Source organism: Rattus rattus, chromosome 11 (genome assembly GCF_011064425.1).
Source record: "Rattus rattus isolate New Zealand chromosome 11, Rrattus_CSIRO_v1, whole genome shotgun sequence".
NCBI classification, from domain to species: domain Eukaryota; kingdom Metazoa; phylum Chordata; class Mammalia; order Rodentia; family Muridae; genus Rattus; species Rattus rattus.
This window is the reverse complement of record NC_046164.1, coordinates 68,607,443-68,634,531: the sequence shown is the minus strand read 5'-3', so window position 1 is coordinate 68,634,531 and position 27,089 is coordinate 68,607,443. Positions and strand designations below refer to the sequence as shown.

Here is a 27,089-nt window from a genome sequence, read left to right as displayed (position 1 = left end):
TAATGTTCCCCAAATTCAAGGTTCCATCATCACTGAGTTTCTCCCTTTAAGCTGTTTTGAACTATTTAGACAAAACAAGCCAGATGAAGGGCAGCCTGACACAGCCGAGAAAATGTGCCTTTACGTGCTGCATTACCACACACACTGCCAGACTCCTGTGGTTGCATAGTCAGCCCTTTTCAGCTAAAGCTGCTGAACAGCACAAAGTTCTGAAGGTCTAGTCAGCCTTGTTCATAGGCTCCATGTCAGACTGAAGAAAAACTGTCAGAGGCTAGCAAGGTTACTCAGCCAGTATAGGTGCCTGCTTCCAAGTCTAAAAGCCTTGAGTTCAGTCTCTGGAAACCCATGAAGGGAGAGGAATCCCAAGAGTTGCCCTCTGACCTCCACATGCACTCAAACACAGTAATGAAGTCTAAGAATGGTTGACATCAAACATGAATGGGATTTTTAAGTCTGTATATGGCATTGTGGAGAATGCATAGCTATATGCTATTTTATATAAGCCACTTGCATACCCTGGTTTTAGTTTCCTGGAACCAGTCAGGTATGACTAGCCTGACTAGTGATATTTATAAATCAGTCAGCACTAACAGGAGATATGTACACATTTCCCCTTGAAATTCAGGTCTTGCTCAGCCACATGCAAGTCTAATGACTGGAAGCAGCTGGCTAAGTTGTTGAGTTCGGCTAACCAGAGGCAGCTGGAAATGGGCCCTGCTCCATGGAAATCTTTGGCCCTTTCAGGATCAGATTCACTGTGATGTGTAGCTGCATGGCCCACAAAGCCTTCTGCTCTGCTGACAGCAGCTTACCACCTTGGGTCAAAAGCTGGTTTAACAGCAGAGTGTGCTATGAAGCTGGAGGATCAAGAAGCAAACAGACACAACTCTGTTCTCAACAATTTAATGTAAAAGAATAATAAAAATGGTAGGGTTTCAGTTCTTAATACATTCTTGGAATGTTGGCCTCCCAGAGAGCATTATTTCAAACAGTTGAAGAATTATCTGACTTTTCTGACTCAAAGACAGTTTGTTTAAATTTGAAAAGACTTGGTTCCATGGGGATGTAGTAGCTAATTTATCAAGAGAATTAAATACAAACATGTCAATGTCTGAGCTAACAAAGAGTAATATGCCAGAAACAGCTGGGGCAGACAGGAGAGCAAACAATCCTAATATTACTTTTCCCTTGTAACAATATTAATACTTGAACATAAATTAATTATACATTCATTATGGTGTTTTAAAACAGTCACGCCCAAATAAATTTATATCATCGAAAGATGTACACACACTATATGCCTGCTTAAGCACAGCTTTTTGTCCAACAGCCCTTGGCCACTTGTTGACAGAATCCTCTGCTTCTCAAGCTAATGTAGGTCTGGCTGTCATTTTGTAGAAGACACACTGAAACTTCAAACCTCACCAAGCTGGGACTGGTGCTGGAGAACCAGGACAAAACCAGTGGTTCTCAAACTTGAGCTTGCATCCCAGCCACGGGAACGGTTTGAAAAACACCCTGCTAGTTCCTGTTAATGAAGCCCCCAAATCTCTGCTTCGAGAGTTACATGGGGTATGACTGTATTTCTGACAGTGCCTGGGGAACCCTACTTTGAGAACCACTGGCTTAACTAGGCACTGAGCACCAACCACCCCATCGCTGTTCAGCAACACCAACTATGTCCACTATTCAGCTGCAGGGGGCAGTGTGGAGCTGGTCCTGACACCACTGCTCAGCATCTTCTGGTGTCAAGAGGAATCTGGGCCTGGCTCACAGGGCACTCCCCTGCTAGCCCACAATGCACTTTACAACTAAAGCCATATACGGTATATTTGAAATGTTTTATTTAATGCTGAAAAACTTACCCTAGGGGACAGAGGATGTAAAATGAAAAGGCACGTCGTCATGTCGTCCTTGGAAATGAGTTGTTTTCTTCAAAATAACTTCACTTTTACTTCCGAGCCCAAACACTCTATGAGGTAAACAGGCTCTTGTACCTCAGGGACAGGGGGTAGGGGCTGTGGTCACTCCAGGACTCTAAAGCAGGGTCTGGGCGTGAAAGCCCTGAGCAGCCGGAAGACAAACGCCTTCCTCAAGTTTAGAAGGAAGGTACCATGAATCCTTGAAGGAGGCCCCAGAAACAAGCTTTTCAGTAGGGCTGGGAAGGAGCCATTTCTGAGTTTGTTTCAAGATCACAAATCAAAGCAGTGTACAGGCTCCAAGGCACAAGCAGGATGCTCTGTACTTCCAGGCCCCCTGCCATACCCTGATCAGCTCACTGAGCCAGGCTAGCTAGCACATCTTAATAGTGAACGGGAATCCGCAATGGTGGTAGAAGTCCTCAGCACCTACTGCCCCATCTCAGCACTGCACACCCTGCCTTGAACTCAAAAGGGCCTTCCAAGTCAGGTGTACTCTAAGCGTTCACAGCAGCGAAAGGCAGCCCTCATCTGACCCTGTGGCCCTTCCATTAACTGCTTTCCCAATTACAGGGGACAAGAATGTGCCAAGAGAGCCTGCCCAGGGAGCCCAGACTAGGCCAGGCTAAGATGAAGCAAGCACTATTGAGGGCCTGAAATGGCTGTAGTCAGGCAAGTGGAAGTTCATGTGGTCACTGTGTGCAAACGAAGGGCTCATTTTAAGTGGCTCAGTGGGGAGCGGGCCTGGTGGTGGTCTCTGGCCTCCACAGCAGAGGGTTCTGTGCACAGCCTGCCTCCCGGTAAAGTGCGGTGTGCCGGGGCTGTGCTTGGGGTGTCAGCTGGGGGTGGAGGGGGGGTAAGCAGTGGGCTCAGCAAAGGGGTGCCAACACCAGCCCACCTGAGTAAAAGCTTGTGTCACCAAGGAAAAGCTGATGGTAGGAACACACAGCTCCTGGCTCCCACAGCATAACAGCTTCTAAACCCAAACGGGGAAAGGCTCATGAAATAAAGGGTACTCGCTCAAGGTGGGGGACAGTCTTCAGAGGAACACAAAGGCAGGCTGTCTTCTGAAAGGATTACCTTAGGACTAAGTTAAAAAGACACACGCTTATCTCCCCCATGAGTCAAATTTAAGATTGCTACTATTGCTTCTTCCAGAGGGTTATGAAAAAAATTAAGCCTTGAAAAAAGGATTCGATTTGTTTAAAAGAGCAACAATGTTGGGGGAAGCCCCCGATCATTTGGCTCACAAGCTGCTTTAGCATCGTCTGCCTCAGGAAGCATCCCTAGATATCCACCCACTTTCTGTGAGGAAATTTAAAATCCTTTTCTTTAGGACCTTGTCCAGATAACTGGGAAGGCGACTTTTAGAGGGGATCCCTTGCCGCTTCTGGAGGTGATCTTTAATTATAATAGTCTTCACAGTCACATAGCGTGCAGGACTCAAGTTCAAAGAGCTACAGAGAACCTTCTCCCGATCTGACAGCAGCTCAAACCCTGGAAGGTTCTCGATGGCTGCAAACTCGCTGTCTTTGCCATCCTCCTTCCCCCTTTTAGAGCTGGCCAGGTTTTTGTTCTCCTTCCTCCTCTCCCGTTTGTGTCTGGCAGCCTCGTATTCAGCCGACTCCTCCATCTTCGTAATGCCATTGCGCCGGTACCGCTGCAGCTCTCTGATCTTGGCGCGAAGCATCTTCTCTTTGTGCATGTTTTCAAATAAATCGTCAAATTCTTTGCAGGACATGAACTGGTAGAGTGGCCGTAGTTTCAGCCGCAGCTCTTTCTCCTCCTTGGTGATCTTTCTCTTCAATGTCTTCTCTTTCTCCTTCTTGTCCTTGCCCAGGAAGGCTGGTACCAAGTTATAGTCTCGGGCAATATTCTTCCGGCGCTGCCTCTCCTTCAGCTTCCTCACATACATGTCTACATGAGCACGTTTGAGCTCAATCTCCACATCATCATCATCATAGTTCACAGACAGCCCACTGATGAGCGTCTCAGCATCCTGGTCGTACTCAATCTCATAGTCATCTCGCAGCGGCATGTAGCCCAGCTGCTGCTGCTCAGCCACTGAGATGTCCAATGGGGGCAATGGTGTGGTAAGGCTGGGTGAGAGAGGGCCTCCACTGGGGCAGGTATGATCTGTCACCCGGTTGGGGATGGTGTCAGGGATACAGGCTTTGCCCAAGTTCCCATGGATATACATACTAACGTAGTGCTCCATCACTTCCTGGGGAGTCCGTGAAGCACCAACATGAGCAGCCATGTCTTCCTATAACGACAAAAGCCAGACCATCAAGCCACTTCACTCAAATTCCTCCCACCATCTCACAAAGCTTTATTTGGGCCACTTACACACACACACACACACACGCACGCACGCACGCACGCACGCACGCACGCACGCACGCACGCACACACACACACACAATTATCCCCTGAAAGATCTTTAGGTATGCATCGCATCCAGATGTACCTGAGTAGGAAGATCCAGACTTGTGCAAGGCGATGGGGGAGCTAGTGACAGAGCTGGCTAAAATTCATTCTTTGTTCTTTGACTTCTTAAAGAGAAACCAGACATGTGCTATTGGACATTATACCCACTGAAAACCCTGAAGAACATTTGAAGACAATCTGGTGTCAGAGGACACACTTCTCACTCAGACTAGAAAGCAGACTTGCCAACTTGCCCAAGGGCAAGCAAGTCCACGCAGAATGACTACAAAGGGGACCGTTTCTTTTTGCATCTCTAGGACAAGAGGCCAGAACTCCTTTAGCTTTGTCCCAGCCTTGGGTTCTAGAATGGAAACGTGTTCCTCTTAGGTGGCTGGAGATGATGGGTATTCAGAGGCTAACTGCAGTGCCGCCACTGCTGAATGCATTCTCCACTTCTGCCAAGAGAGGAAACTGAATGGCTCCCTCAATCTTTTCCTTTTGCCAAGAGGCCTCTTCCTTAAAGTCAACCACTAAAGCCACTTCAGAAAGTAATTGCTCAAAATGCACACTCATTTCCCGGTTGCTATTCTCAACACCAGTTCCAGAACCAGCAATACCTCTTTTGAACTGCAGGCTATACACAGCTTAGTGGGGTCAAGTTGCTTTGGACCCCAAATGGTCATTCCTGATCCAATTTCTATGCCCTTGATGGCCAGTTGGAGCTGATGGCTGTCCTGATCATAAGCTAGGTACTGTGTGAGGTAAAAAGGCCCAATTCAGCTAAGGAGCCCTCAATCTGGGCCTCCTATGGCACATACACCTGGAACATAGAGCTCCTGGACCCTCCACTGGCTTAACCTTAACAAAGCAGAATGAAGAAAGCAGTTCTGAGACGCAGTGGCGGGTTCTCCTAAGACTCCTAAGGAGGAAAGTGAAGATTATAGCAAGGCATAAACTCTGGTCTTCGGAGTTGGGGGTGGGGGGCTTTACATGACTCCAACTTTAAATGTCACTATTAGCCTTCTATTTCCCCCTGCTCGTTCCTCTTAAGCAGTCTAAAACACCAAGGCATCACTATGGCTGGTGCTGCTGATTCTCGCAGAGCCTCTGACCCTGTCCAGCAAAGACACAATCACTCAGGTCAGACAGGGTCTGGTTTTCTCAGAGGTGCTCCTTAGTGAGATATTCAGAGAGTGCACAAGGCTTCTCAGTTGCAAAGATTTAGATACATGTGTGTATATGCATGTGGTGCAGGGGCCAGAGGATGACATCAGGTCTATTCCCTAACCATTCTCCATTTTCTTTGGTCTCTCTTTTTTTTTTAATTTATTATGTAAGTACACTTGTAGCTGTTTTCAGACACACCAGAAGAGGGCATCAGATCTCATTACAGATAGTTGTGAGCCACCATGTGGTTGCTGGGATTTGAACTCAGGACCTCTGGAAGAGCAGTCAGTGCTCTTAACCACTGAGCCATCTCTCCAGTCCCTTCTTTGGTCTCTTACACAACCTAGAGAGAGGTCACTGATTTGACTGGATTAGCTGACCACTTAGCTCAAGAACTTGAGATTCTCAGCCGAGGTCCCGTTCACAAGGCAGTAGGAGAAGGTCAGATGCATTGGGAAGCACAAGCACAGTACCCAGGGCCAGGCAGTCTTATGCTCTCCAACATCATCACTCCTGCTATTAGGAACTATTAGGTTCACTCAAACTGTGAGTATACTTGTGTGTAAGTGGTCCAAGTGCACAGTCTTCCAAAGCTTCCCTTGTGGCTCTACCTCTTCTGTTCCCTTCACTTTTGCTGCTTCCCAGCCTGTGATTGCTCCTCTTAGGGGTTTTGTTGTAGTCCAATTAAAAGTAACAGGTAAGTGTACCTACATACATCATCTCACTGAGACCTCGTAGCTGTACCCAAGAGAGCAGTGTTCTCACTGCCCATAGTTCAAGGTCAATAAACCTTTGGGTGAGCTACCATAGGCCACATGGCCAGTCAATACCGCGCATCTCAAATTTAGCAGTCTGGTCAGGAGTACTACCTGTCACCACATGCTTGGAGCCTCAAGCCTCTCATGATTGTCAGTGCAGCACATGCTGGCGCGTCTTTGCATTACAGACTCCCTGACACTGTGATCACACATCAAGGCTGGACTATAGGCCATTGCTCTTTCCTGGTTCAACCAGCTCTCAAGCCCCACAGCATGGCAGGCCCCCAATCAGACTGGTGGAAGGGTGCTATGCACACAGTTCCTGACATTTCCAGCACCTTGACTGACTCGGGCGGGCCCCACAGTTTCCTTCCTGTCCTTCCTCTTCAGTAGACAACCCCACCACAACCCAGCTGACACTTAACTCCACTGTTGTCTTTATTCTCCCAGCAACTGGACTGTGAGGCACAAATCAGGCTGAGGTTGGCCATAATCAGGGGCTGGGCTTTCTTTCCTAAAAACTTTGAGGCTGGACTTTGGGGTAGGAAGGACTGTGTGTCCTCTGTGTAGAGGGAGCCCTCGCTCCTCTTCCCCCTCTGCAAATGAAAGCCTTTATCCAAAGGGGCAAAATCCAAAGACAAACCCCTTTCCTGGGGAGGTGCATTAAAAGGCTGCCAGGAAACAGGCAGCATCTACAAGGCCAGGAAGAAAAAGGAAACACAATGCCCTTGAAAGAATTTTGAAGCCACCCAGGGAAAGGGCAGGTACAAAGCACTGATCACAGCGTACCCAGCAAAGTGCTCCTAGGCAGTTCTACCTCATTCTCTTTGTCCCCAGATGGTCAGTACTGGACAAAGCTGCTGTCAGCCTCTCAAACCCCCAGTGAGCTCTCACAGCTAAGCCACTGCTGCACCTGCTACCCCATCATGGCTCTGTGCACCCTCAGATCACACCCTCCAGGGTCTTGAGAGGGGCAACAGAACAGTGTGGTCAGGAAAAAGGCAAGTCAGGCCACTACCAATTCCCTGAGATAGTAGCTAGCAGGCTAGCTCTGCCAGTTAATACAAAGGGACATCTAGACATGACTTTTCTTCCTGCCTTACAGGGCACAGTTGGTCCTTGAGATGGCTGACTCACACTACTCTTCTGAGGTATTGGACAACTCTGAGACCTCATTCCTTGGGCCCTGCTCCAGCCTCTTTTGTATTTAAGGGCACTCTCCTGGTTGTTCTGATTCAGCTAACAATTGGGAGTCAGTGTTTTACATGACCCCTTAGCTGTTTCCCTACTCGGGATCTTTCTTCCTCTAGTCTGTCCTTATCATGTTTACCAATCCTTCTGTCAGACACATAGGCTGGTGACTCACTCCTGCTGCTAACTAAGAAAGTCTTCTGCACTGATGAAAAGGGTGATGGTCCTACAGCCTGAGAGTTCCTACAGATGACAAGTCAGTACCTGGGCTGGTACCTGGCACCAACAGGCCGGTACTATGCTGTCAGTGATCTAACAAGGCATGGGCCACAAAGACTTTCAGTACAGTTGGCTTTTCACAGTAAGGGGGTGAGGGGGTGGGGATCTGCCTCAGAGTGTGGGCAATCAGAGGAATAAGGGAATAGTATAACACACCGGCCTTGAGGCCTGGCACCAGGCAATGAACATCCTCATCATAACCCTGTCTAGCACCTGGCACATGGTTCAGCTTGGGTGTAGATGTGCTACCCAGGGTACTCCATTTGTCCCTAGGGACAAGAACCTTCTCTGCTGGTTTCTCTTACTACATTCAAAACCACATACGTTGGTCTAAGCCCCACTTCCCCCTGATGGACACCCCTGTAGAGGAGCTAGTCCTCTCAAACTGCCTCTTCTGTGATAGTCTGATGTCTTCAGAGCCAAGCTTTAAACACCCCAATCACACATTGGCTGGGGCTTAAGGCTTTTCCACTCATGATTCTATACAAGTTCACCTACATTCCTTAACCATTCCATGGGAAGAGTCCTCGTCTCCAGCCTTCTACTCAGTAAAGCCAAACTTCTGCCTAACCCACAAATACAACCAACTCCTAGATCAAAAAATACCTCCTTCCTCCAGGCTACCTTCCCACCTATGCGGCCTTTTCTTGTCCTTCTCCACACTGGATAGAGTTCTACTCAGTCACACCACAAGGTCACAGCTGACCCAGCAGTGTCTCTCCAGAGGGGTTAGCACATAACTGACTGCAGAACACATGCCAGTGGGTAGAGGAATGAATCTGCACATTGGGCATGGTTCAGCCTTTGGGTGTCAACTGTCATCTAAAGAGTCTACTCCACCTGCCCCCAGGGACAAGTACTTTCTCCGTTGGTTCCTCTACTACACTCAAAACCACATACACTTGCCTGAGCCCCGCTTTCCCCTGATGGACGCCCCTGTAGAGGAGCTGGTTCTCTCAAACTGCCTCTTCTGTGACAGTCTGATGTCCTCAGAGCCAAGTAACAAAATTGATGGCTCATCTACTAAAGCTTAGAGTATCCTGAAGCTCTGAATGTCTGCATATTTGTTCTCATGTGTTCCAGAGTTCACACATCACTGAACCAGCAGAGCCCACCACAGGACAGCTGTCTGGAGCCTCTAGGCCTGACCTGGGTGTGTTGCTGAGGGCCACCTCTCCCTCAGTCACTCTCCCTTCTATGGTATGAGCGCTCTGTGACTTCTCTGTGGTACAGGTCTTAGCTATGGCTGGTATGAAAGCCTTCTGGTGGTACTGCACCTCCACTACTGTACCAGTAAGCTTCTGGTCTCCAACCACATTACTTAATGCTCTTAGTGCTGTAGCGGAGGTCCAAATTATAATCACACCTAGCTATCAGGGGCAAAGCTATGGAATTCTTGGCAAGTAGCTTATATTCTCAAAGTTGCCGTCTTTCAACTGCAAACTAAGACCATAAATTCACCCCCACGGTGCTGCTTGTGCAAGTCACACGACATGTACATAAAGGGTACAATGTAGACTGGCATAGGTTCTATACAGGTCCAAAGTGAGACATGCTTCAGTGTAACAGGATATAAGCTTGGAAAAGAGTCACAAATCCAAGATGTAGTGCTTTTGATGGAGAAAAACAAGGCTCAGAGGAGTAAAGCAACTGGCCTAAGAGAGCACAGATAGAGGGGGTCACAGTGCCTCCTATTCCTGAGGCTCAGTGGCTACATTACTCAGCCTGACCCTGAGACTCCTGCTGCTTCAGCAGGTAGCAGTCCATGTGCTACACACAGGCAGCCAAGCCCCAAGGCTCTTCCCCTTGGGCTTTACTCCTTCCAAAGCTAAGACTGGGCCTTATGAGAACTTGCATCTTAACTTAAGCTCCTCTGGCCTTCAAGCCTGAAAGTACTGCTTCAGAAGAGGCCTTCCCCATCTAGCCTGTTTATTCATCCACGTTTTACATGCTTTAGTTCCTGAGTGCTGTGTGCTTCTGACTGTACTACATGAATGGGGCACAAACATGAGCCCAGGTACAGACTCTACAGACCAAGATTTCTTTCCTTTTTAACAAAATAAGATAGAACAAAAACCATAACATTGAAGTTGGACAAAGCAAACCAACAGAAGCAAAAGAGAAGGCACAAGAATCAGAGACCCACCGTTCACACTTGGAAGTCCCATAAAAAATACTAAACTGAAAAGTAAAATACATACACGATAGCCTGGTGCAGACCCATGCCAGCCCTGTGCTTGCTGCTTCAGCTCTGTTCATTTGAGTTCATCTGAGCTGTGCTCAGTTCATTTAGAGGGCCTTGCTCTCCTGGTGTCCTCCCCTCCTCCCCTCTGGTATCTTCCCCTCCTCCCCTCCTCCCCTCTGGCTCTTATGTTCTTTTCACCTCCTCTTCTGCAGGGGTCCCTGACTACAGCCCATATTTCAAGAGATAAAGTAAGCTCAGGGCTGGAATTAACACTCTGGAAATAAGTGCTGCGGAAGAAAGAAAGGCCCTCCAAAGCAGTGACATGCAAGGACAAAGATCAGTCAGTAAGTAGTCTTGAGGTGAGAGCACCTCAGGCAGAAGAAAGGAAAAATGATCAAGGCAGTAAGCGTGAGCTCACAGAGAACCATAGACACTGTCAGGCCTTGCAGGCATTGTTTGTAGTGTAATTTAAGAAGCAGCAGTACTGCAAGTTGCTGAGGGCCAAAGAGATGCTGCTTATGCTTTTAAAGCCCTATGTTTGTATGTGAGAAGGGCTATAGAACAGAAGGAAGAGGCAGGTAAACCATGAGCAGTAATCACAGGAGGTAATCCGCATCTGGTTCTGGCCGGAATTAGCAGCTACCTTCTGCACATCTTTTTAAACAGATGACCACTGACCAACTAGATGTGGATGAAGGCTTTAGGTTGGCTCTGTGTGTAACTGAGTCTTCACAGGCAATCAGGCGGAGAGGGATCATCAGGTATGTGACAAGCTCCAGGAACAGAGCAAATGAATGCCACACTTTCTGCTCTGAGGCTCTTCTTCAAGGTCCTTCATGCTGCCTGATCTGTACAAAGCAAATGCTCAATACACACCAATAAACACCACTTACAAAGTAACCCATTGTTTTTGGAGAGCAGGAGCCATGGTGTTTGCCACTGGGAAAACATCTGTGGAGTAGAATCCTTCCTAAGTGGGGAAGTGGGTCCAGAGGGCCACTCATATGATGATCAGGAACAGGAGGGCAGTCCGGCTGGAGCAGGGGAAGCTTGGAGAAGCTAGAGTCAAAGGGTCCTAACATACCAGGGAAGAGTCTGGACAGGACAGGGTCGTGCTTAGCTCCCTGCTTCTCTGAAAGCCTAAAGAGGCTACATATTCCTGGAGGCAATGGTGACAATGCAGCCAGATCTGTTCCCTAACACAGGTGAGGAATAGAATGGAGAACTCCTTAGATACCCCTAGAGAACACCCAGGAGCCCAGCACACTATCTGGCTGGCACACACGAAGGCTCTTGTCACCAGCAAGCCACCTCTACAGAAACCTGACAGCTAGAAAGCAGACCCCAGGATCCATGCCTCCTCAGGAAGACGCCTTTGTTCATTCTTTACTGCCCACCCATCACACCGTGTCCTGGGTTCTGTGGAGACTAAGAATTAAGCAAGACACTTCTACTCATAGAGAACCTTAGCACAGGGCACATGCTGACACCCACAGAAAGCACACGAAGCCCCGAATGCAGACTAAGTGCAGGCGGTATGGGCAGCCCAGGCTTCTGGCCTTCCCCACCACTATGCCCAGGAGAACGCAACCGTATCAGGGGAACTCAGCAAGCACCGTGGGATCTAGCTCAATGCCATCGGACTCAAGGATAAGCCTGGCAAGGCACAGGGCCTACCCTCCACCCGCGTTCAAAGCACACCTCTTGAGGACGAGTGTGAAGGGCAGACAGCTCCGGGTCGGGGCCATGGGTCAAGGCCCTGCTCTACCAGCTGTGTGGCCGCTGGTGACCAACACATTCTGGGCAGAACCGCCCGACCACCTGCGGCCCTCCGCAGCGTGCACCGAGTCAGCCAGCCATGCCCTACCCCTAGCCATAGTCCGCCGCTCACCCAGTTGCCGAAGCCGAACTGCTCGATGGCGTCCAGTAGCAGCTGCTCCTCGCGGCTGGTCCAGCCGCCCTCTGCCTCAGGACCCCAGAGTGTGAATCGCCCGCCGTCTACCAGCTGGTAGCCGTGGTAGCGGCGGTGGTGGCCGATCTCCGCGCCGGCCGAGAAGCACTCCGGGCACAGCTCGATGTCCTGGCACTCTGTGCAGCGGAAGCGCAGCGGGCTCACCTCGGCCAAGCAGTACACGCAGTACTTCTTACCCAGCTCCGCCATCTTCCCCGCTCGCCGCCGCCCGCCCGCAGCCGCCACGCCCCCGGCCGTCAGCGCCCGCCGCCTGCCGGGCTCGCTGCGCCTGCCGCGCCTGCGCCGCTGCCGGCGCCCCACGGGCCGCCCCTGAGGCGCCGCCGGAGCCGGCCAGGCGGGCCGCGTCCCGCCTCAGCACGCAGGCGCCCTCCGGCCTGGCCCGGCCGCCGCCGCCGCCGCCGCCGTCTCCCCGCCGCATCGCGCAGGCGCCCCGCGCGCGCCCCCTCGCGGACAGCAGAGCTTTTGCTCTGCGCCTGCGCGCGGGCGCCTCCCGCTGCCTCATGGACTGGAGAAGCCGCAAGGCCCCCCCCTAAGCCTGTCAGCCGGCGGGGCGCGGACCGGAAGTCGGCCACGTGAGCCACGCCTCTCGCAAGCCAGCGTCCAATTAGCGCCTCCCTTCACCTGTTCGCAGATCTTCATTGGCCTAATATTACCGGGAGGTGGAGAGAAAGGAAAAGCAAATGACCAATCGCGGGGCCCACCGCGCGCCCTGTTGCCCCGGGAAACCTAACAGCAGGCATCAGCGGGGCTCAGACCCGGGCCAGCGGGTCGAATATGGACAGCCAAAACGGGGACACCGAGGGCGAAGGCCGAGCCGAGGAAGGCCTGATCAGGCAGCCGCCCGAGATTAAGGTTAGCTCCGAACCTCTGACTCCGGCCGACCCTACGGAGCCGGAGCGGGAGCCGGGACCGGAGCCCGAGTCGGGGCAGGAGCCGGAGCCGGGGCAGGAGCCGGAGCCGGGGCAGGAGCCTGAGCCGGGCCGGAGGAGCCGGAGCCCGGGCAGGAGCCGGAGCCCGAGCCCGAGACCCAGCCGGTGGCGGACAGCTTAAAAGCAGAGGCTTCAGAGGAGCATGAATACACGCCTGTTGAGGCCCCGGAAAGTCCCAGGGACTCTGAGGTCGCGGGCGAGGCAGTAGAGGCTGCGAGCGAGGCGGTATCCCAAGAGCCAGAGAGTCTACCACAGACCGAGCCCAAGACCGAGGCGGAGCCCAAAGAGCCGGAGGACAAAGACGAGGACGAGGATGAGGATGAGAGCGACGAGGACGAGGATGAGGACGAGGACGAGGACGAGGAACTCGACAAGTCGGAGAAGAAGAAGGGGAAGAGGGAGAAGACGAAGGAGTCACGGTTCCGGCCCTCTCTACCTCTGACCACGATTGTTGAGGAGGCGGCTGCCCCAGCCCCACGAGCTGCGAAAGAGAAAGCAAAGGGGCCACAGAAGAGAGACAGTGAAGAGATCGAGGTGATAGGTGGAGAACCGCGCAAGAAAAGCACAGAAGAGCATCTTCAACCTGGAGAGGAGAAGGAAGAAGGGGAAGAGAAAGTAGAGAAAGAAGAGAAAGTAGAGAAAGTAGAGAAAGAGGCGGACGCTGATGAGTTTGAGTGGTCGGCGGATGTGCGGAAGCTGCAAGAGCAGCAGCTGCGGGGCGAGCTGGTAGAGCAGTATCACTCCCTGCTGGTGGAGCGTAACCGTTATCAGCGCTACAACGTTTACCTACAGCAGAAGATTCATGAGACCCTACGCAAGAAGGGTCTGGAAGCAGCAGCGGAACCTGTGGACAAGAGCGCTGAACCAGAATCTCCTGAGAAAGAGCAAGCATACTTGCGCTATCTGGCCATGCTGGAGGAACTGAAGAAACAAGAGGCAGATGACTTAGAGTGGTACCGTCATGAGGTGCGTGAGCTGAAGCAGCAGTGCCAGGAGAAGCAGGCCAAGGTGGAGAAAGAGTGGAAGCGTTTCCAGGCCCTCAAGAAGCAGGTGGTGATGCAGGTCATGGGCAGTTGCCGCATGCGCGGTGGGCGCCAGGCTGCTCTGAGAGAGGTGGAACAGATTCAGGCTCTGGAGGATAAAAAGGAGAAGGAGATGAGCGCCGTGCGTCTCGAGAACGTGCAGCTGAAGCAGAGCCTGGTACACTTTGAAACCAGGATGAAGGCCCAGGAGGACTTGGCTGAGGGGCTGCTCCTCATCGACTTTGAACAGCTAAAAATTGAGAACCAGACCTTCAATGAGAAAGTAGAGGAACGAAACGAGGAACTTTTAAAACTGCGTACTAAGGTGACCAGCAACGTCCAGATTATAACACACGTGAAGGAAAAGCTGTCTTTCATAGATATGGAGAACTCATGCAAAAAGGCACAACTTTCGGAGGTGGATGCCAAGGTGGCCCTAGGAAGAGACCTATTGACGAAGACAAAACAAGCCCGAGACAGCCTGCGAACCGACAACGTCAAGTTGAGTCAGAAATGTGGGCTTCTGGGTAAGGAATCACTGCTCCGAGATTTGGAAGAAAAGGTGGAGAAGACAGAATTGCTTAATAGGCGCCTGGAATCCCTGAAGCGCCATCACGCCGGGCTCGCCTTGTCCTGCAAAGGGGTGAAGCAAAAGATTAGGGAAGCCAAATCGTTCCTTCCCTCTTGACAGTCCTTGACAGGACAGTTGGCAAAATGTCTGCAACTCCAGAAACTGTCCCTTACTCTCTTCTGCCTCTTGATTGTCATTCTGTGGAACTTGGAATGCAACTTTTTGGTCTGGCTTCCAGCTTTCAAATTTCTGATGAACATATCCATCTAGCAGTAGGTTCTACATGAGGTTAAGTAAAATATATCTAGAGAGTGGGGTAATTAAATTGACTTCTGATGAAAAGCCTTTATAGCCACGTAGCCCCATGGTCTAAAGGAACTGTTTCTTGCCTATGTCTAAGGATGGCTTAAAGGTTCAACGAGTGGGCAAGGTACAGAAAACCTCTATGCACTGATCCGATGACTCGGTTGTCTTTGTACTAATTAAACTTAGAGTATTTAATCACTGACTTGATTAGCTCACAAATTATCGTCTGTGTGCAGGTGTGTGTGGGCATATGAAGGCCTGAGGAACATATGGGGCATCTCTTTTTTATTTTTTCCGGAGCTGGGGACCGAACTTAGGGCTGTGAGCATGTAGTTTGGGCTACACTGTCAAGCTAGCATGAGGATCCTGGGATCTGCTTGTCTCTGTTCCTCAACACTGGGGTTACAGGCATGCAAGGCCAAGTCTGGCTTTTTTATGTGGAGGCTAGGGATTTGAATTCAGATCCTCATGCTTTTAAAACAAGCACTCTTCTTACTCTCTGAGCCATAACCTGCATCAGCAATCTGACTGTTGATAAAACCCTGCTTCCTTCAGATGACACGACATACTTTTATTTGCTGAAATATATTGGCTTCGAAGTCAATGAAAGTTAAAAGTCCCTTGTCTGACTTTTATGGCTTGAAAACATTTTTTCTCACACCATACAAATGCATTACTGAGAATAGTTCAAAAAGCTGACTCTTTTCATCGTCCTCACTGAGTTGCTAGTTTTAGTGTTTCCTCTACCCTATCCTTCAAGGCCAAAGCAGTTGTCTTTGTGCCTCCAACCAAGAGCAGAGGGACTTACAGGGCTACGTAGCTGTGGAGACTCCCAAGTGAAACACTGTCAGTGGTACCAGAGGCATTTTCACTGGGATGGTGTCCTTCAGAGTTTTGGTTCATTCAGCTGATTCCTGTCCATCAGCTACCCAACTGAATGCTTCATCCTGAACATTGAACATGGTGAGCAGTGGATCGTGTCTGGCACCAAGGTCTGCCTTAAGTTACAAATGTATCCTAAGTAACTTATATAGTAAGTCCCCAGTGAGCCCTTGATCATAGCCCCTCATCCTGAAGGCATTGCACTAATTACCAGACACTCTTCATTTGATTACCTCCCCATTGGTCTGGTCCTAATTAGATCTCGGATGAGTGCCTCATCATGAGATCTCAAGTAGCGCAGGACCTAGAAAAAATGTAGGTACTGAAGACATTCGGCCTGATATTTTAAGTCTTATGAGAAATATCTCCTTCAATATCAAAGGAGGGTCTATAACTCAGCCACCTACTCAGGGACAGCCCAAGGTATTAGAAAAGGAAACTTTATTTTGTTGACGTGCCACAATTAAGATTCTTAAAATTACGTAAGTAGAAATAGATTTTAAGTTCATCTGCAGCTGTAACATGAGCTACTATGTCCATAAAGGATCAGTCAATGTCTTCCAGCCCAGCTCATGTATTTAACTTCAGAAGGTTCCAGAGTGCAAGTGACAGAGTACATGAAAGGATAGCACCTCAGAGTTGTGCAGTGTCTAGTCTGCCTCCCTCTCAAAATATCCTTATTTTTACTTAATGACAAAATATGTGCATTAACTTTAATAAAATTGAACTCCCTAGGGTTTTTTGTTTTGTTTTGTTTTCTTTTGTTTTTAAGGTTTTGTTTTGTTGTTCAAGCAAGACAGGGTTTCCCTGTGTAGCCCTGGCTTTTCTGGAACCAGCTCTGTAGGTCAGGGTGACCTCAAACTCAGATGTCTGTCGCTATCTCTGCCTCCTGGGTGCTGGTATTAAAGGCTTGTACCACCATCCCAACTCAATAAAATTACATATACACCTAGAAGACACAGAAATGCCCAAACTTTGATCCTACTGACCTAGGATGGACATCTGTCTAAGCCTCATGAAATGGAGAAGCATTTGAAAAAAGGACGAGCCTTCCTTTCAGCAGTAAAATTACAAATATATTTATATAATATATTCTGGTATGCATGTATTTATAAAATATATAAATATTATAAAAATATTCAAGAGAACATTTTTTTTTGAAACCAGAACATTTATGACCGATTGAAATCCTCAAGATGAACTGGATGCTGCAACAGCTGCCCTCTTGGGTTTAGGTGTTGTTCCTTCACGGAATCCATGTCTGAATCTTCAGGAGACAATCTTTAGGTGCCTCATCCGACCAGTCCCAGTAGTGTTTCGCCTCTTAGCCTTGGCACTCCAGTTATACTTCCTCTTGCGCTTGGTAGGGTAGCCACATTTGCCACAGGTCGACTTCTGAAGGTGGTAGGCCTTGGAGGCACAGTGGCGGCACAGCGTGTGCGTCTTATTGCAATGCTTTCCAAAGGATGATGTTCCTTTCATCATCTTGCTTCTACCGGTGAGGCCAAAGAAACCAGAAGAGCCAAGGAAACATTTTTTAAATTCATAATTCACAACCAGAAGACACTAAGAGTCCTGGGGAATATAGCTAAGGGATAGTGTGTTGGTGTAGCATGAGAAGGGTCTTGAGTTGATTCCCCAGTGCTGAACTGGAAAATGTACAGCCACATACCAGAATAAGCTGGGCTTGTTGCACACTTGAAACTCCAATGTCACAAGCTACAATGTGAGTCTACGTCTTTTTCCCTCCCCCATTCTCTCATGTACACAAGATACTAAAAGTTTATAAGCTAAGGACACTAATCTAGCTGCCTGGAGAATAGCCATGGATTTATGGGGCAATTCAGTCTCTTATTAATATTTCACAAGCTAGTAGAAAATAGGTCTCTCAACCTTTAGTTATAAGAGGAGAAAAAATGGCTTGAGAATTTCAGCAAATTCTCCAAGATCACAGAGCTTCTAATGCCAATGCTTGACCACTGACCACGAGATTCAACTCTAGGGCCCTGCTCTTGCCCTCTAGCCAAACTACCTGCAGCCTGGGTTTATTTCTGGTTAGGAGCAGTGTCTACTGGAACTCTTAAGACAGGGACAAGAAGCTATTTGGAGAAGGTGGGTTCTCTCATGCCATATGAAACTCCCTGCAAGGTATAGAAATCCTGGGGTGGGGGGTAGATTGTAAGGCGTCCAGGGAGCAGCACATCATCTCAGTATGAGCAAGCTGTGGGGGGTTATAGGCAGTGCTCACGGAAGATATACACACACACGCGCACACACACACGTATGTCATGGCCATGTCTCTTGTGTAGGGAGCTGGAACACCACCAAATATTTCATAGCATATTTAGTTCCACATATAAGCATATCTACTCTTTTCCATTCAAATCCATCAAAGTGCTTCCAGGTCTTGATGAGGTTCCATCTAAGAACTGGTTTTAGGTTCTAAAGCTGCCATCTGCTGGGCAGTCCTTTGTCCTTATCCACCTGAAAGCTCTGCTCAAGGCTCAGTAATATCACTAATACTCGTGCACAGCTCTTCCCTTCTTCAGACAGGCTTATGATGGGCATTCGTGATGGGTGTCTGAACTGCTGGCCCCACATGAAGGCTTCAAGCAATGCATACTGGAAGTACTGGAAGGTATGAAGAATCTAGACCTTACCCAGCCCTGTGCTCAGGTTCCAAAAGGCCCCAAAGCAAGCCAACACTTTTCTCAGGGATGGTACGGATGCCAGCTGTTACCAATCTGCTGCAGGAGCCTGAGAAACATTTTGTACCATATTCTTGGAATGGGAACAACCAGTCTCTTCCATGGGGCTGCCATGGAGATAATAATTCAGGTATCACACTTGGCCCAGTCAGCCAGTTCTCAGCAGCCCCACAGTCTATCACCTACAGATCAGTGGCTTGGAGAATGAAGCCATTGATTTAAAGGCGGGCTCTGTGTAGGTCCCTGCTGGAGGCTGGAACACTTTAGGCAATCTCCCAGCAGTCTTGGAAGGTTCAGAAGTGACAGCAGTAGGGGTTTGGAAGGAGAGTGACATACATAAGCATTTGTCCTATCTGGTTCCAAGTAGCCTGTGGATCCTACTACACACACAGCTATTTTCCTAAGCAGCTTACAGGAAGGAGCTTACCCCGCTGCACCCCAGAGTTTAGAAGTTAGAGCTTCCAAACTCTAAATAGCTCCAGAGTTGGAAAAAAAAAAACAAAACAAAAAAAAACAAACAAACAAACCCAAAACCAAGAAGCTTTAAAACCTCATAGCCAGGTAGTATGGTACACATCTTTAATCCCAGTACTTGGGAGGCAGAATTGTCCATCTCTGAGTTTGAGGCCAGCCTTGGTCTAGAGTAAGTTCAAAACAGCCATCTCTACACAGAGAAACCCTGTCTGGGATGGGCGGCGGGTGGATTAAAAGCTCAGAGTGTGAAGAGCCTTGGCTCAGCGCTAGTACAGCTTAAATAGATGTGGTTGCCTGCTCTTGTGGGCACACGGGCTTACAGTGGGGAAGCCAAGGCTCAGGTTCAGAAAGTGCAGCACAGCTGGGATGCCCGGCAACTCGGAGAGGACAAGGTCAACTCTGGAGTCCCTAAGGAGAGTAAACCCCTGCCCTGCTTTGTGTCTCATAAGCCCTGAGTATATATTCTAAAATACTTTCTGCTACACTTCAAAGCAAAAATGTCAGCTAAACCAAAGTACACAGTGAACATAAGTAACAATTTTACATGACTTTATTTTAATAAAACCACATATTTACAATTCAAAAAGTCCTAGTTTGATACACTTTACTAAACAAAATTAAAGGTTAACTGTACAAGCAATTAAAACATGATATGTAGCAAGTGTTATCAGGAGTTTTCTATTGGCAAACTGTTTAAAAAAGTCACAAACTGAGCAGTTAGAAGTACCTTCGAAGTAAGCACTGCTCCCAAGTGACAGGAAGCCTCTCCTGAAAGCTCCCCCAAGAGTGCCAGCTGCCCAGCACCCTCAAGTTTGGGACTGAAAGTCAATGGCAATTGAGGTGGGAGGTGCAGACCTCTGTAGGGTCAGTTTCCAGTTTGCCAACAGGAGTATGAGGGACGCCCTCAAAGTAGAGGAACGTGGAACTGTATAGCCTCGAAGGAGGGCACATTAGGCTCACACGAGCCCCAGTCAGTCTATAAAGACCTTGTTTGGACTAGAGATGCAGTCAGTGCTTGGCTGGCATGGAGTCTTGTTGGAGAACTTCATGCATGCCCACAGATTTATGTCAAACAAGAAAAAGTTAAGGGCTGGGTTGTGAACACACAGAGAATTCTACGATGGCATTCACAACAAGGTGCCCAAGTCCCCTTGTCACAACACTTTCTGTATGACTTAAGGAATGTCTTTATGTACAGTAAGAAAATATATACATCTTGAGAGAACAGATGCCCATGTAGTGGGAGGAAACTAAGTACATCTGCAAGGAAGGACAGCAGACAGGGCTGGGTAGTGCGCTTCTCGTGGCCAGCTGGGCCTGGGCTACATTCAGTATCTGATGTCAAGAATGGCTGGATCTGGAGGCCATTGGATGGCTGGTGAAGACATCCTCCTCCAAGAGGTCAGACATCAGCCTTTCACACTAAGGCAGAGAGCGACATGGAGGGTGCTCTGTGGCCTCCCTGAAGAAGTCACAGACTACAAATGAGACTCCAAGAAAAAAGTGGGAGCATGGGGTGAATAGCATGAACATGACAGCCTGCTGATACACTAGATGATCACCAACAGGCACACCAGATGAAGGGAACCCATGCAAACACAGCGCCATGAGGCTGACCCAAGCCTCCCTGCCACATGCTGTAGTCAGTCAAGGGCTCCCCTACAGCTATCAGAAACTACACCGATGGAGAGGGTGAATTCTGGGGTAGAAGGTATGGCTGTAGAGGGCTGTGCACTACAGACTACACAGGTGTTGGCTGGAGAATATGTCCTCAGCCCTAGGCCAGGACTGGCCTACCTGTACCTCAGGGTTCAGAATGCCAGTGGATGATCAGGAGGTAACCCGTTTCCATAGATACTGGACTGTCCTATTCTATGTAGAAACTGTTCACTTCTGTGAATTTGGATAATCATTTCTTGTACAAAGTTCTTAAGTCAAGGAAAAGCTAGAACCACCACCACCTCCCCAGTGAGCTGAGAGAAATCAGCTGCAATGGGGAAGGGCTCGGGACACTGAGAATGTGGAAGACTGCCGTACTCCAGTCCTTTCAGCAGTGTGTGAAGCTCATTTTCTAAAGCCAGATGGGGATAGGGGACAATCACTGGCACTTAGAAGGGATCCAACTACTCAGGTGACAAAGGCAAAAAGGGACATTCAGCTTAAGCAAGGAAACCAACTCCTACACAATGGTGTTTTCAGAGGCTGTCATGCTAGCCTCCCCAGAAGCGAGCGGGTAAGAAGAGGAGAGTTTGCAGTCTCGTCCTACATCTCTCTTTACAGGGCCGGCCTCTGTCCCTCTGCAGCAAGTGGCTTCCCTGCTCCAACCACTGTGGCTCCCAAGATGCAGTGAGTGCTACTTTGAAGAGTAGGATCCTAATATGAACTCAGCCTTCTTGCTCTCATGTGTCAAGGCAACAGGGTCAATGTCAGCACAAAGGTCAAGTGCATTTTCGGAGCCTGTGAGCATTCACCAGCAACTGCCCTCCAAGGGCCCGTCTTCCTTACCCTGTCCTTGGTATGAGATTTAAAACACACCCTTCATCTCTGGAAAGCTTATCTCAGTAACTAAATAAGTAATTCCTTTCTCACAAGCATATGAGCCAATAACAACTCTGAGGTTTCCTAATAACATTTCTCATGCATCTTGGCTAAGAAAGATTGTAATGTACCTTCCAGTAGTTGGCATAATAGCATTACAATTTAATTGACTGTTGCTGGATTTAAGGTTCAGAGACAGCCTGCCCTTTCTTGAACCCATGTAGAAAATGCAGCGGCTAGCCATGACCAATGACAGTGCATGGGTCCACTGAGCTGCTTAAGGCTAAACCTGGATGTAATTCTGTTTTGTTGTAAGGCCAACTTGAGCATCAGAAAGCCAACATGGAAAGAGCCCTGTTCATGCCAGGCTTCAGTCTGAAAGCACACTGGTCCATGTCGAGCTCTGCTGTAGTGGCAGGTGGGAGTTAGCCCTGAGCCTCAGTGTCTGAGCGATGGGCTTCCTTTCTCCATTTCCCGGCTGTCTTTCTGCAGTGCAGACAGCACCTAGAATCACAGAGAAGACAACTGTGGTTAGACCCACAGGCCACACTGACCCGAGAATCTCATAGAAACATCGGAAAAGCAGCAGTCATCTCACACCCCACCCCAACCCCACATGCCTCTCTGTTAGCCCCTGAGCACAGCATTGAGGCCCAGGCTTCCTCTGGGGCACTAACAAGATCTTCTCCATGTTGCACATGCAGCTGGTCTCTTTCACTGGGAAGTTGGCCAGAGGTGTGACAGCCTTGAGGTGACTGTGCTCCCCTCTGCTCCCCCAGCATCCCGCTGTACTGCTGCCTAACAGCAGTGACAGTCAAAGGCTCCGTTGCTACCCACCCACTGCATGCCAAGCAGAGCCTCTGTGAGGCAGGGCTGCCCTCACCTTCAACTCAACATCTTATCGACCCAGAGTCAGAAGGTCAGTGTCCCTCTGAGGGTCCTGGACTTCTGTCAAATGCACCGAAAAGCTGTCCAGTTTCAAAACCCTGGGAATCCCAACAGCACAGGACTTACCTTGCAACACAAGTGATGGGGAGTGAAGCAGAAACCTATTAAGTGAGGTTCAAGAAAATTGGACAAAGGGAGCAATAGCAGACTAAAGCACCCTTTATGCTCAAAGGAACACAACTGCCAACCTAGCCTACATAGTGTCTTGTTGTGAAAAGCTCGCACTACCACACACTCTAATACAGGGCTGAAACCGAATGTGCATATCCCTGCGTGAACTCGCCAGTGCCCACTACAATCAGATTATCTGCTACCACTAACCCACTAATGAGACATTGTTTCACGTCAAATAGCCCATGACCTAGTTCTAACCTAATCCCTAAAACATAAGAAACAAAACCTGGACTGACTCCTTCCTTCTGCACGCTGTGTATGTACAGCAGCCGACAGAGGTGAGGCATGAGCCCTGCTATCTCTGGAAAGACCGTGGAAGACAGGCAGTTGTGGCTGTGAGAGCAGGTAGTCAGGGAAGGGCAGGCCTGCCTCTGAGAAAAGGATCATCTCAGAGGATCCTTTCTCTGGATCCAAAAAACCAGAATAAGTGAAGATTCCAAAAGCCCTCCCACAGGCCTCCCACACAGCTTTCAAAGTGACTCTTTCTCTTCAGGCTCTGTTGCCACCATCTTAAATTCTAAGCCTAACTTCAGAGCCAGGACCCCAGGTTTCTATTCACACTGTTCTTTACTAATAAAGAAAGGCTCTCCTCTGTCCCTGGATCGTGGACAGCACAGTCAGTCCTGCTCCCACTGTGCACACCTTTTTAATTGCTTTGTGGAACCAGAATTCATAGCCAACTCACTCACATAAAGCATGCAAGTCAGTGGTTTTCAGGTTTTCAAAGGTGTGTGCAAACCTTTCCAAAAGTCAACTTTGAAGCATTTTCACCTCCTTAAGAAACACCTTGGGCTGTTGAGACAGCTCAGAGGTAAAAGCACTTGCCACCCTGAAGACCTGAGCTCAGCCCTGGGACTCACACAGTGGAAGGAGAGAACCAATTTCCATGAGTTGTGTGCTGACCTACACACTCTCATGGGGCATGTATGCTGCTCCTCCCTCATACAGTCATATACACAGAAAATAATAAAGGGAAAAGTTAGGGAGGAGCAGAGGGTTTTGGCAGAGTCCTACAGACTAGAAGGGCTGACACGTCAGAATGGAGGGGTCTTCCTACACACACTCCTCCCTCCGGCTGTCAGAGCCAGCTCTGCAGCGGGCTGCGCACCTCCAGCCTGAGCACTATTTTGAGCAGCACAGTGCTTCAGTCTCATGGCTGTGCTACAGACTCGCTTACCTGTGCCCATTTCTTGTTGCGGCTTTGCATCTGGACTGTAGAGATAGCTGCGAACACGTCGTCTGCTGGCAGGTCCTCAGGCAGCCTGGTTAGAAACTGGGCACTGTGGATGAAGTCCATCCTGGTCAGGATATCCTCAAAAAGCTTCAGGATGCCCAGAGCTGTGCGGAAGAGAAATTCCTCTCCATCTCGACAGAATACATCCCAGATGCGGCAGGCCAAGTCCAAGGGCAGGGACTTACTGTACAAGGTAAAAATCCTGGGGAGAGATGGAACTTCAGGTTTGGGATCAAGTAAGGCATTGCACAGCACCTGGAGTCTACATCTTTTACAAACTGTGAAGGAAGGACACTGGCCTGCGTTCACTCAGAATGCCAATTTACGTTTTACACAAACAGCACTTCAGCATCCATGTGTTATCAAACACCGCACAGCTTCTAAATCAGACACTGGATAACTCCTACTTGTGGCAGATGTCCATCAGTCACCTACTGTGTGCTTGCTGATACTGAGTCTAGTAAGACATGCCATAGTAGGACACGTGTCTAAGACACCCTTAGTAGAGCTTGGAGTCAGCTAGGAAATAAGAAGAGTGAGAAGACGACTCATTTTCCTAATAGGAGTCAGCAAAACAACAAGGTATCATTCTTTCTGTTATCATTGCTTGGGGTTTTGAGACAGAATCAAGTTACACAGCAGACTAGGCTGGACCAGAATTCACTCCTGTTATAACCTCTGAGTAATGGGATTACAGGAGAATGCCACTATGCCTGGCTTTCTCAATAAATCTCACTGTAAATTACTAAAAACTGACCTTATACTTTAATAATGCAAACCATCAGATGAAAGGTATTCTCTTAAGAATGTGAGAATTGGGAGCTGTGGAGATGACTCAGTGGTGAAGGGAGGACCTGGTTTGATGCCCAGCACCAGGTGCAGTGACAGGCACCTGTAACCTCAGATGCAAAGGCGGGCAGTTCCCGGGGCTTACTGGCCAGCTTAGGCAGTCTACGTGATGAACTCCAGGCTGATAGGAAACCCTGTCTCCAAAAACAAGTTGAACGGCTTCTGAGGAATGACCCCTGGAGCTGACCTCTGGCCCACACTGTCTACACTCAAATACAAGTGATAATTACAATCTAAAATCCCTAACAACTGTGCTAGAGTAACAGCTGTGTCCTGGGGTCAAGCACTTCTAACCTGGACTGTGCCTAAGCTGGATCCATGTGGATCCAGAACACGTGCTTTGTTTGGTAGTACACATGTGTAGTCTCCCATCCTTAGGGGACTGAGACAGAAGGATGGATGGCAAGTCCAGGCCAGTCCGAGCTATAAAACAGCACTCTGTATAAGAATAACTAACAATCAGAATGTAGAAACCTAACCACACCTCCCACACACAGGTTCCAGACCACACACGGCAACGCCGTCTCCTGTCCCCTTAAAGACTGATGGGGCCAACGAGAGCAACACAAAGGATTCCCCTCATAGTCCCAATCCATGAAGTAAACTTGATTCCCTTCTTTTTCTCATGGAGCATAAAACTCCTAGAGTGTATGTGCATGTGGGTCTTCCTCAGCTCCTCTAGGGAGATACGACCAGCACTGAAGAGCAAGGTGTACCCATCCTTTCTGATTCTAAATACATCAGGTCAGACAGCGTTTTTTCTCCCAAGATTTATTTATTGTTTTAAATTATGTGTACGTGTGGGTATGTGCACATGAGTACAGGCACCTGTGGAAGCCAGAGGCATCAGGTCCCCGTGGAGCTGGAGGTATAAGTGACTGTGAACCACCTGATGTAGGTGCTGGGAATCAAACCTGGGTCCTCTGGAAGAGTAGAACATGCTCTTAATCCCTGAGCCACCTCTCCATCCCCTTGGGCCTCTTTAAAAAGAAAAAAGTAGTCCAGGATGGCTTCAAACTTGCTATCCTCCTGTGTCAGGTCTCAAAGTCCTAGGTCATAAATACTTCCTAGAAGCCTGCTGTATGCAAGTTGCTGCTCACTGGCGATGAAGATCCCAAGCACTGGACAGACAGACAACTCAAGAACAGAGGGACAGACGAACAGATGGGGTTTAAGGATAGGAAGGGACTGTCAGGACGCTATGCACTAAGCATGCACAGAGGGCTGAATGCATGCGAATGCTCTACATGGTTGGTCAGGAAAGAACACACTGCAGAGGAGAGACACCTCCATGCACCCTGAAGAGGAAGCTGGGGGCCAGGAGAGGAGCTCCAAGGATTCCCCTATACCTATGGCGGAGTTCATGACAACTACACGTGTGAGGCCGGCATGATGACGGATCGTGCCAGTGGATAAGGAAAGGGTGCTGGAGAAAAGGCTGTCTGGGTAAGAACAGGGCCAGGATGGGCAGGGCGGGTAGGCTGTTCTACAGGCATTGGACTTTATCCTGAGGGAACTCTGAGGGAACAGCTTACTGACAGCTCCTAGAGATGCAGGCTGGACAAGTGGTCCAGACAGTTGCTGTCTTGAATTTGGGCATGGAGCAGAGAGGGAGCAGGGGAACTGGTATACTTCAAGTATGAACCTGGGCAGTTGTGGGGATGCAAAAAAGAAACCCAAGACTTTAGGTCACCAGCTAAATTACCCAAAGAATGAAACTGTCATTTTATAATCTGAGTTTGAGACACATTATGTGATGAAAGTTGGACATTCAAGTGATACTTGAATTGACTAGCAGTTCAAAGGAAAGTTCTATGCCAGTAACATAGCTGTGCAAACAGTCTGTGGAAAAAGCACTAAGCCAAGAAAAGACCACCAGGATCAGAAAGTGAAGGTCATCAAACTGCTTCCAGCCTACACCATACATCTGATTGAGGCTTAGACTATATCACCTGTGTGTGTGTCTCTCTCCCTCTCTCTTGTCTCTCTCCCTCATCCTCTCTCTCCCTTTCTCCCCCCTCCCCCACACTCTCTCTCTCCTCATCCAAGTCCCAGACATAGTGACTTCCTTGGGAGGCTGTTTCCGACACTAGGGTCAGAAAAGGGTAGGTGTTTGCTTGCTGTTTTGTTTGGAGGCATTTTGCTTTGTCTTGTTCATGCTGAAATATGGACATCTATTTCCATACAATTTGGTGTCTTTGTGGGATTAAGATGTAAGCAGGGATGCCCAGCTTCTTCTGAGACCTCCTACCTGGCTTGTAGAAGGCTTGCTCCTCTCTGTGTCTTCACATGGTCATAACCAAGTGTTTCCTGTCAATGTTCACATTGTACCTCATGCATCCCTTCCCTGTCTGCCATTCAATGCAGCCATGACTCTCTGAGACAGTACAGAGCTGGCAAGGAGGTGACCTATCATTACTAATATCGAGTTATTTCTCTGTGCCTTGCAAATCTTTATACCTTCAGTGCTTTGCAGATTCCAGCAGACGCCTCAGTAACAAACTCTGCTTAGGTCAGGGTCAGGGGCTATCAATGCCATGGGCTCCCCTCCTG

General features: G+C 48.9%; 3 protein-coding genes and 1 pseudogene across 7 annotated transcripts in view; 1 reads left to right on the top strand and 3 right to left on the bottom strand.

Annotated features, from left to right (window-relative positions):
- Positions 1-887: 887 nt before the first annotated feature.
- On the bottom strand, positions 888-12,147 carry Tada2b (transcriptional adaptor 2B). Its single transcript, XM_032916057.1, has 2 exons — positions 11,821-12,147; positions 888-4,185 (listed from the first exon to the last, which is right to left on the bottom strand). The coding sequence occupies exons 1-2, from the start codon at positions 12,088-12,090 to the stop codon at positions 3,193-3,195; spliced, it is 1,263 nt and encodes a 420-aa protein (XP_032771948.1). The 5' UTR covers positions 12,091-12,147; the 3' UTR covers positions 888-3,192.
- Positions 12,148-12,608: 461 nt separating this feature from the next.
- Positions 12,609-14,931, top strand: Ccdc96 (coiled-coil domain containing 96). Its single transcript, XM_032916934.1, has 2 exons — positions 12,609-12,812; positions 12,887-14,931. Exons 1-2 carry the CDS (start codon positions 12,676-12,678, stop codon positions 14,538-14,540), a joined length of 1,791 nt encoding a protein of 596 aa, XP_032772825.1. The 5' UTR covers positions 12,609-12,675; the 3' UTR covers positions 14,541-14,931.
- Positions 14,932-16,788: 1,857 nt separating this feature from the next.
- On the bottom strand, positions 16,789-17,886 carry LOC116912374 (annotated as a pseudogene).
- Positions 17,887-19,325: 1,439 nt separating this feature from the next.
- Positions 19,326-27,089, bottom strand: part of Tbc1d14 (TBC1 domain family member 14) — a 93,973-nt gene continuing 86,209 nt past the window's right edge. For 3 of the 5 annotated variants that reach the window (XM_032917123.1, XM_032917122.1, XM_032917125.1), the window contains 2 exons: positions 23,631-23,889; positions 19,326-21,835 (listed from right to left, as the gene is read on the bottom strand). In XM_032917123.1, the coding sequence (XP_032773014.1) occupies positions 21,770-21,835; positions 23,631-23,889 (325 nt within the window). In that variant the 3' untranslated portion in view covers positions 19,326-21,769. Of the gene's footprint in view, positions 21,836-23,630; positions 23,906-27,089 lie in introns of those variants that run through there. The other 2 variants (XM_032917126.1, XM_032917124.1) reach the window with 2 other exon arrangements.

Bases quoted from the DNA above. Each gene is read 5' to 3' on its own strand.
- Tada2b (XM_032916057.1), bottom strand. From the start codon at position 12,090: ATGGCGGAGCTGGGTAAGAAGTACTGCGTGTACTGCTTGGCCGAGGTG. The intron at 4,186-11,820 runs GTGAGCGGCGGA...TTGTCGTTATAG, and splicing joins AGTTCGGCTTCGGCAACTGG to GAAGACATGGCTGCTCATGT.
- Ccdc96 (XM_032916934.1), top strand. From the start codon at position 12,676: ATGGACAGCCAAAACGGGGACACCGAGGGCGAAGGCCGAGCCGAGGAA. The intron at 12,813-12,886 runs GGAGCCCGAGTC...AGCCGGGCCGGA, and splicing joins CCGGAGCGGGAGCCGGGACC to GGAGCCGGAGCCCGGGCAGG.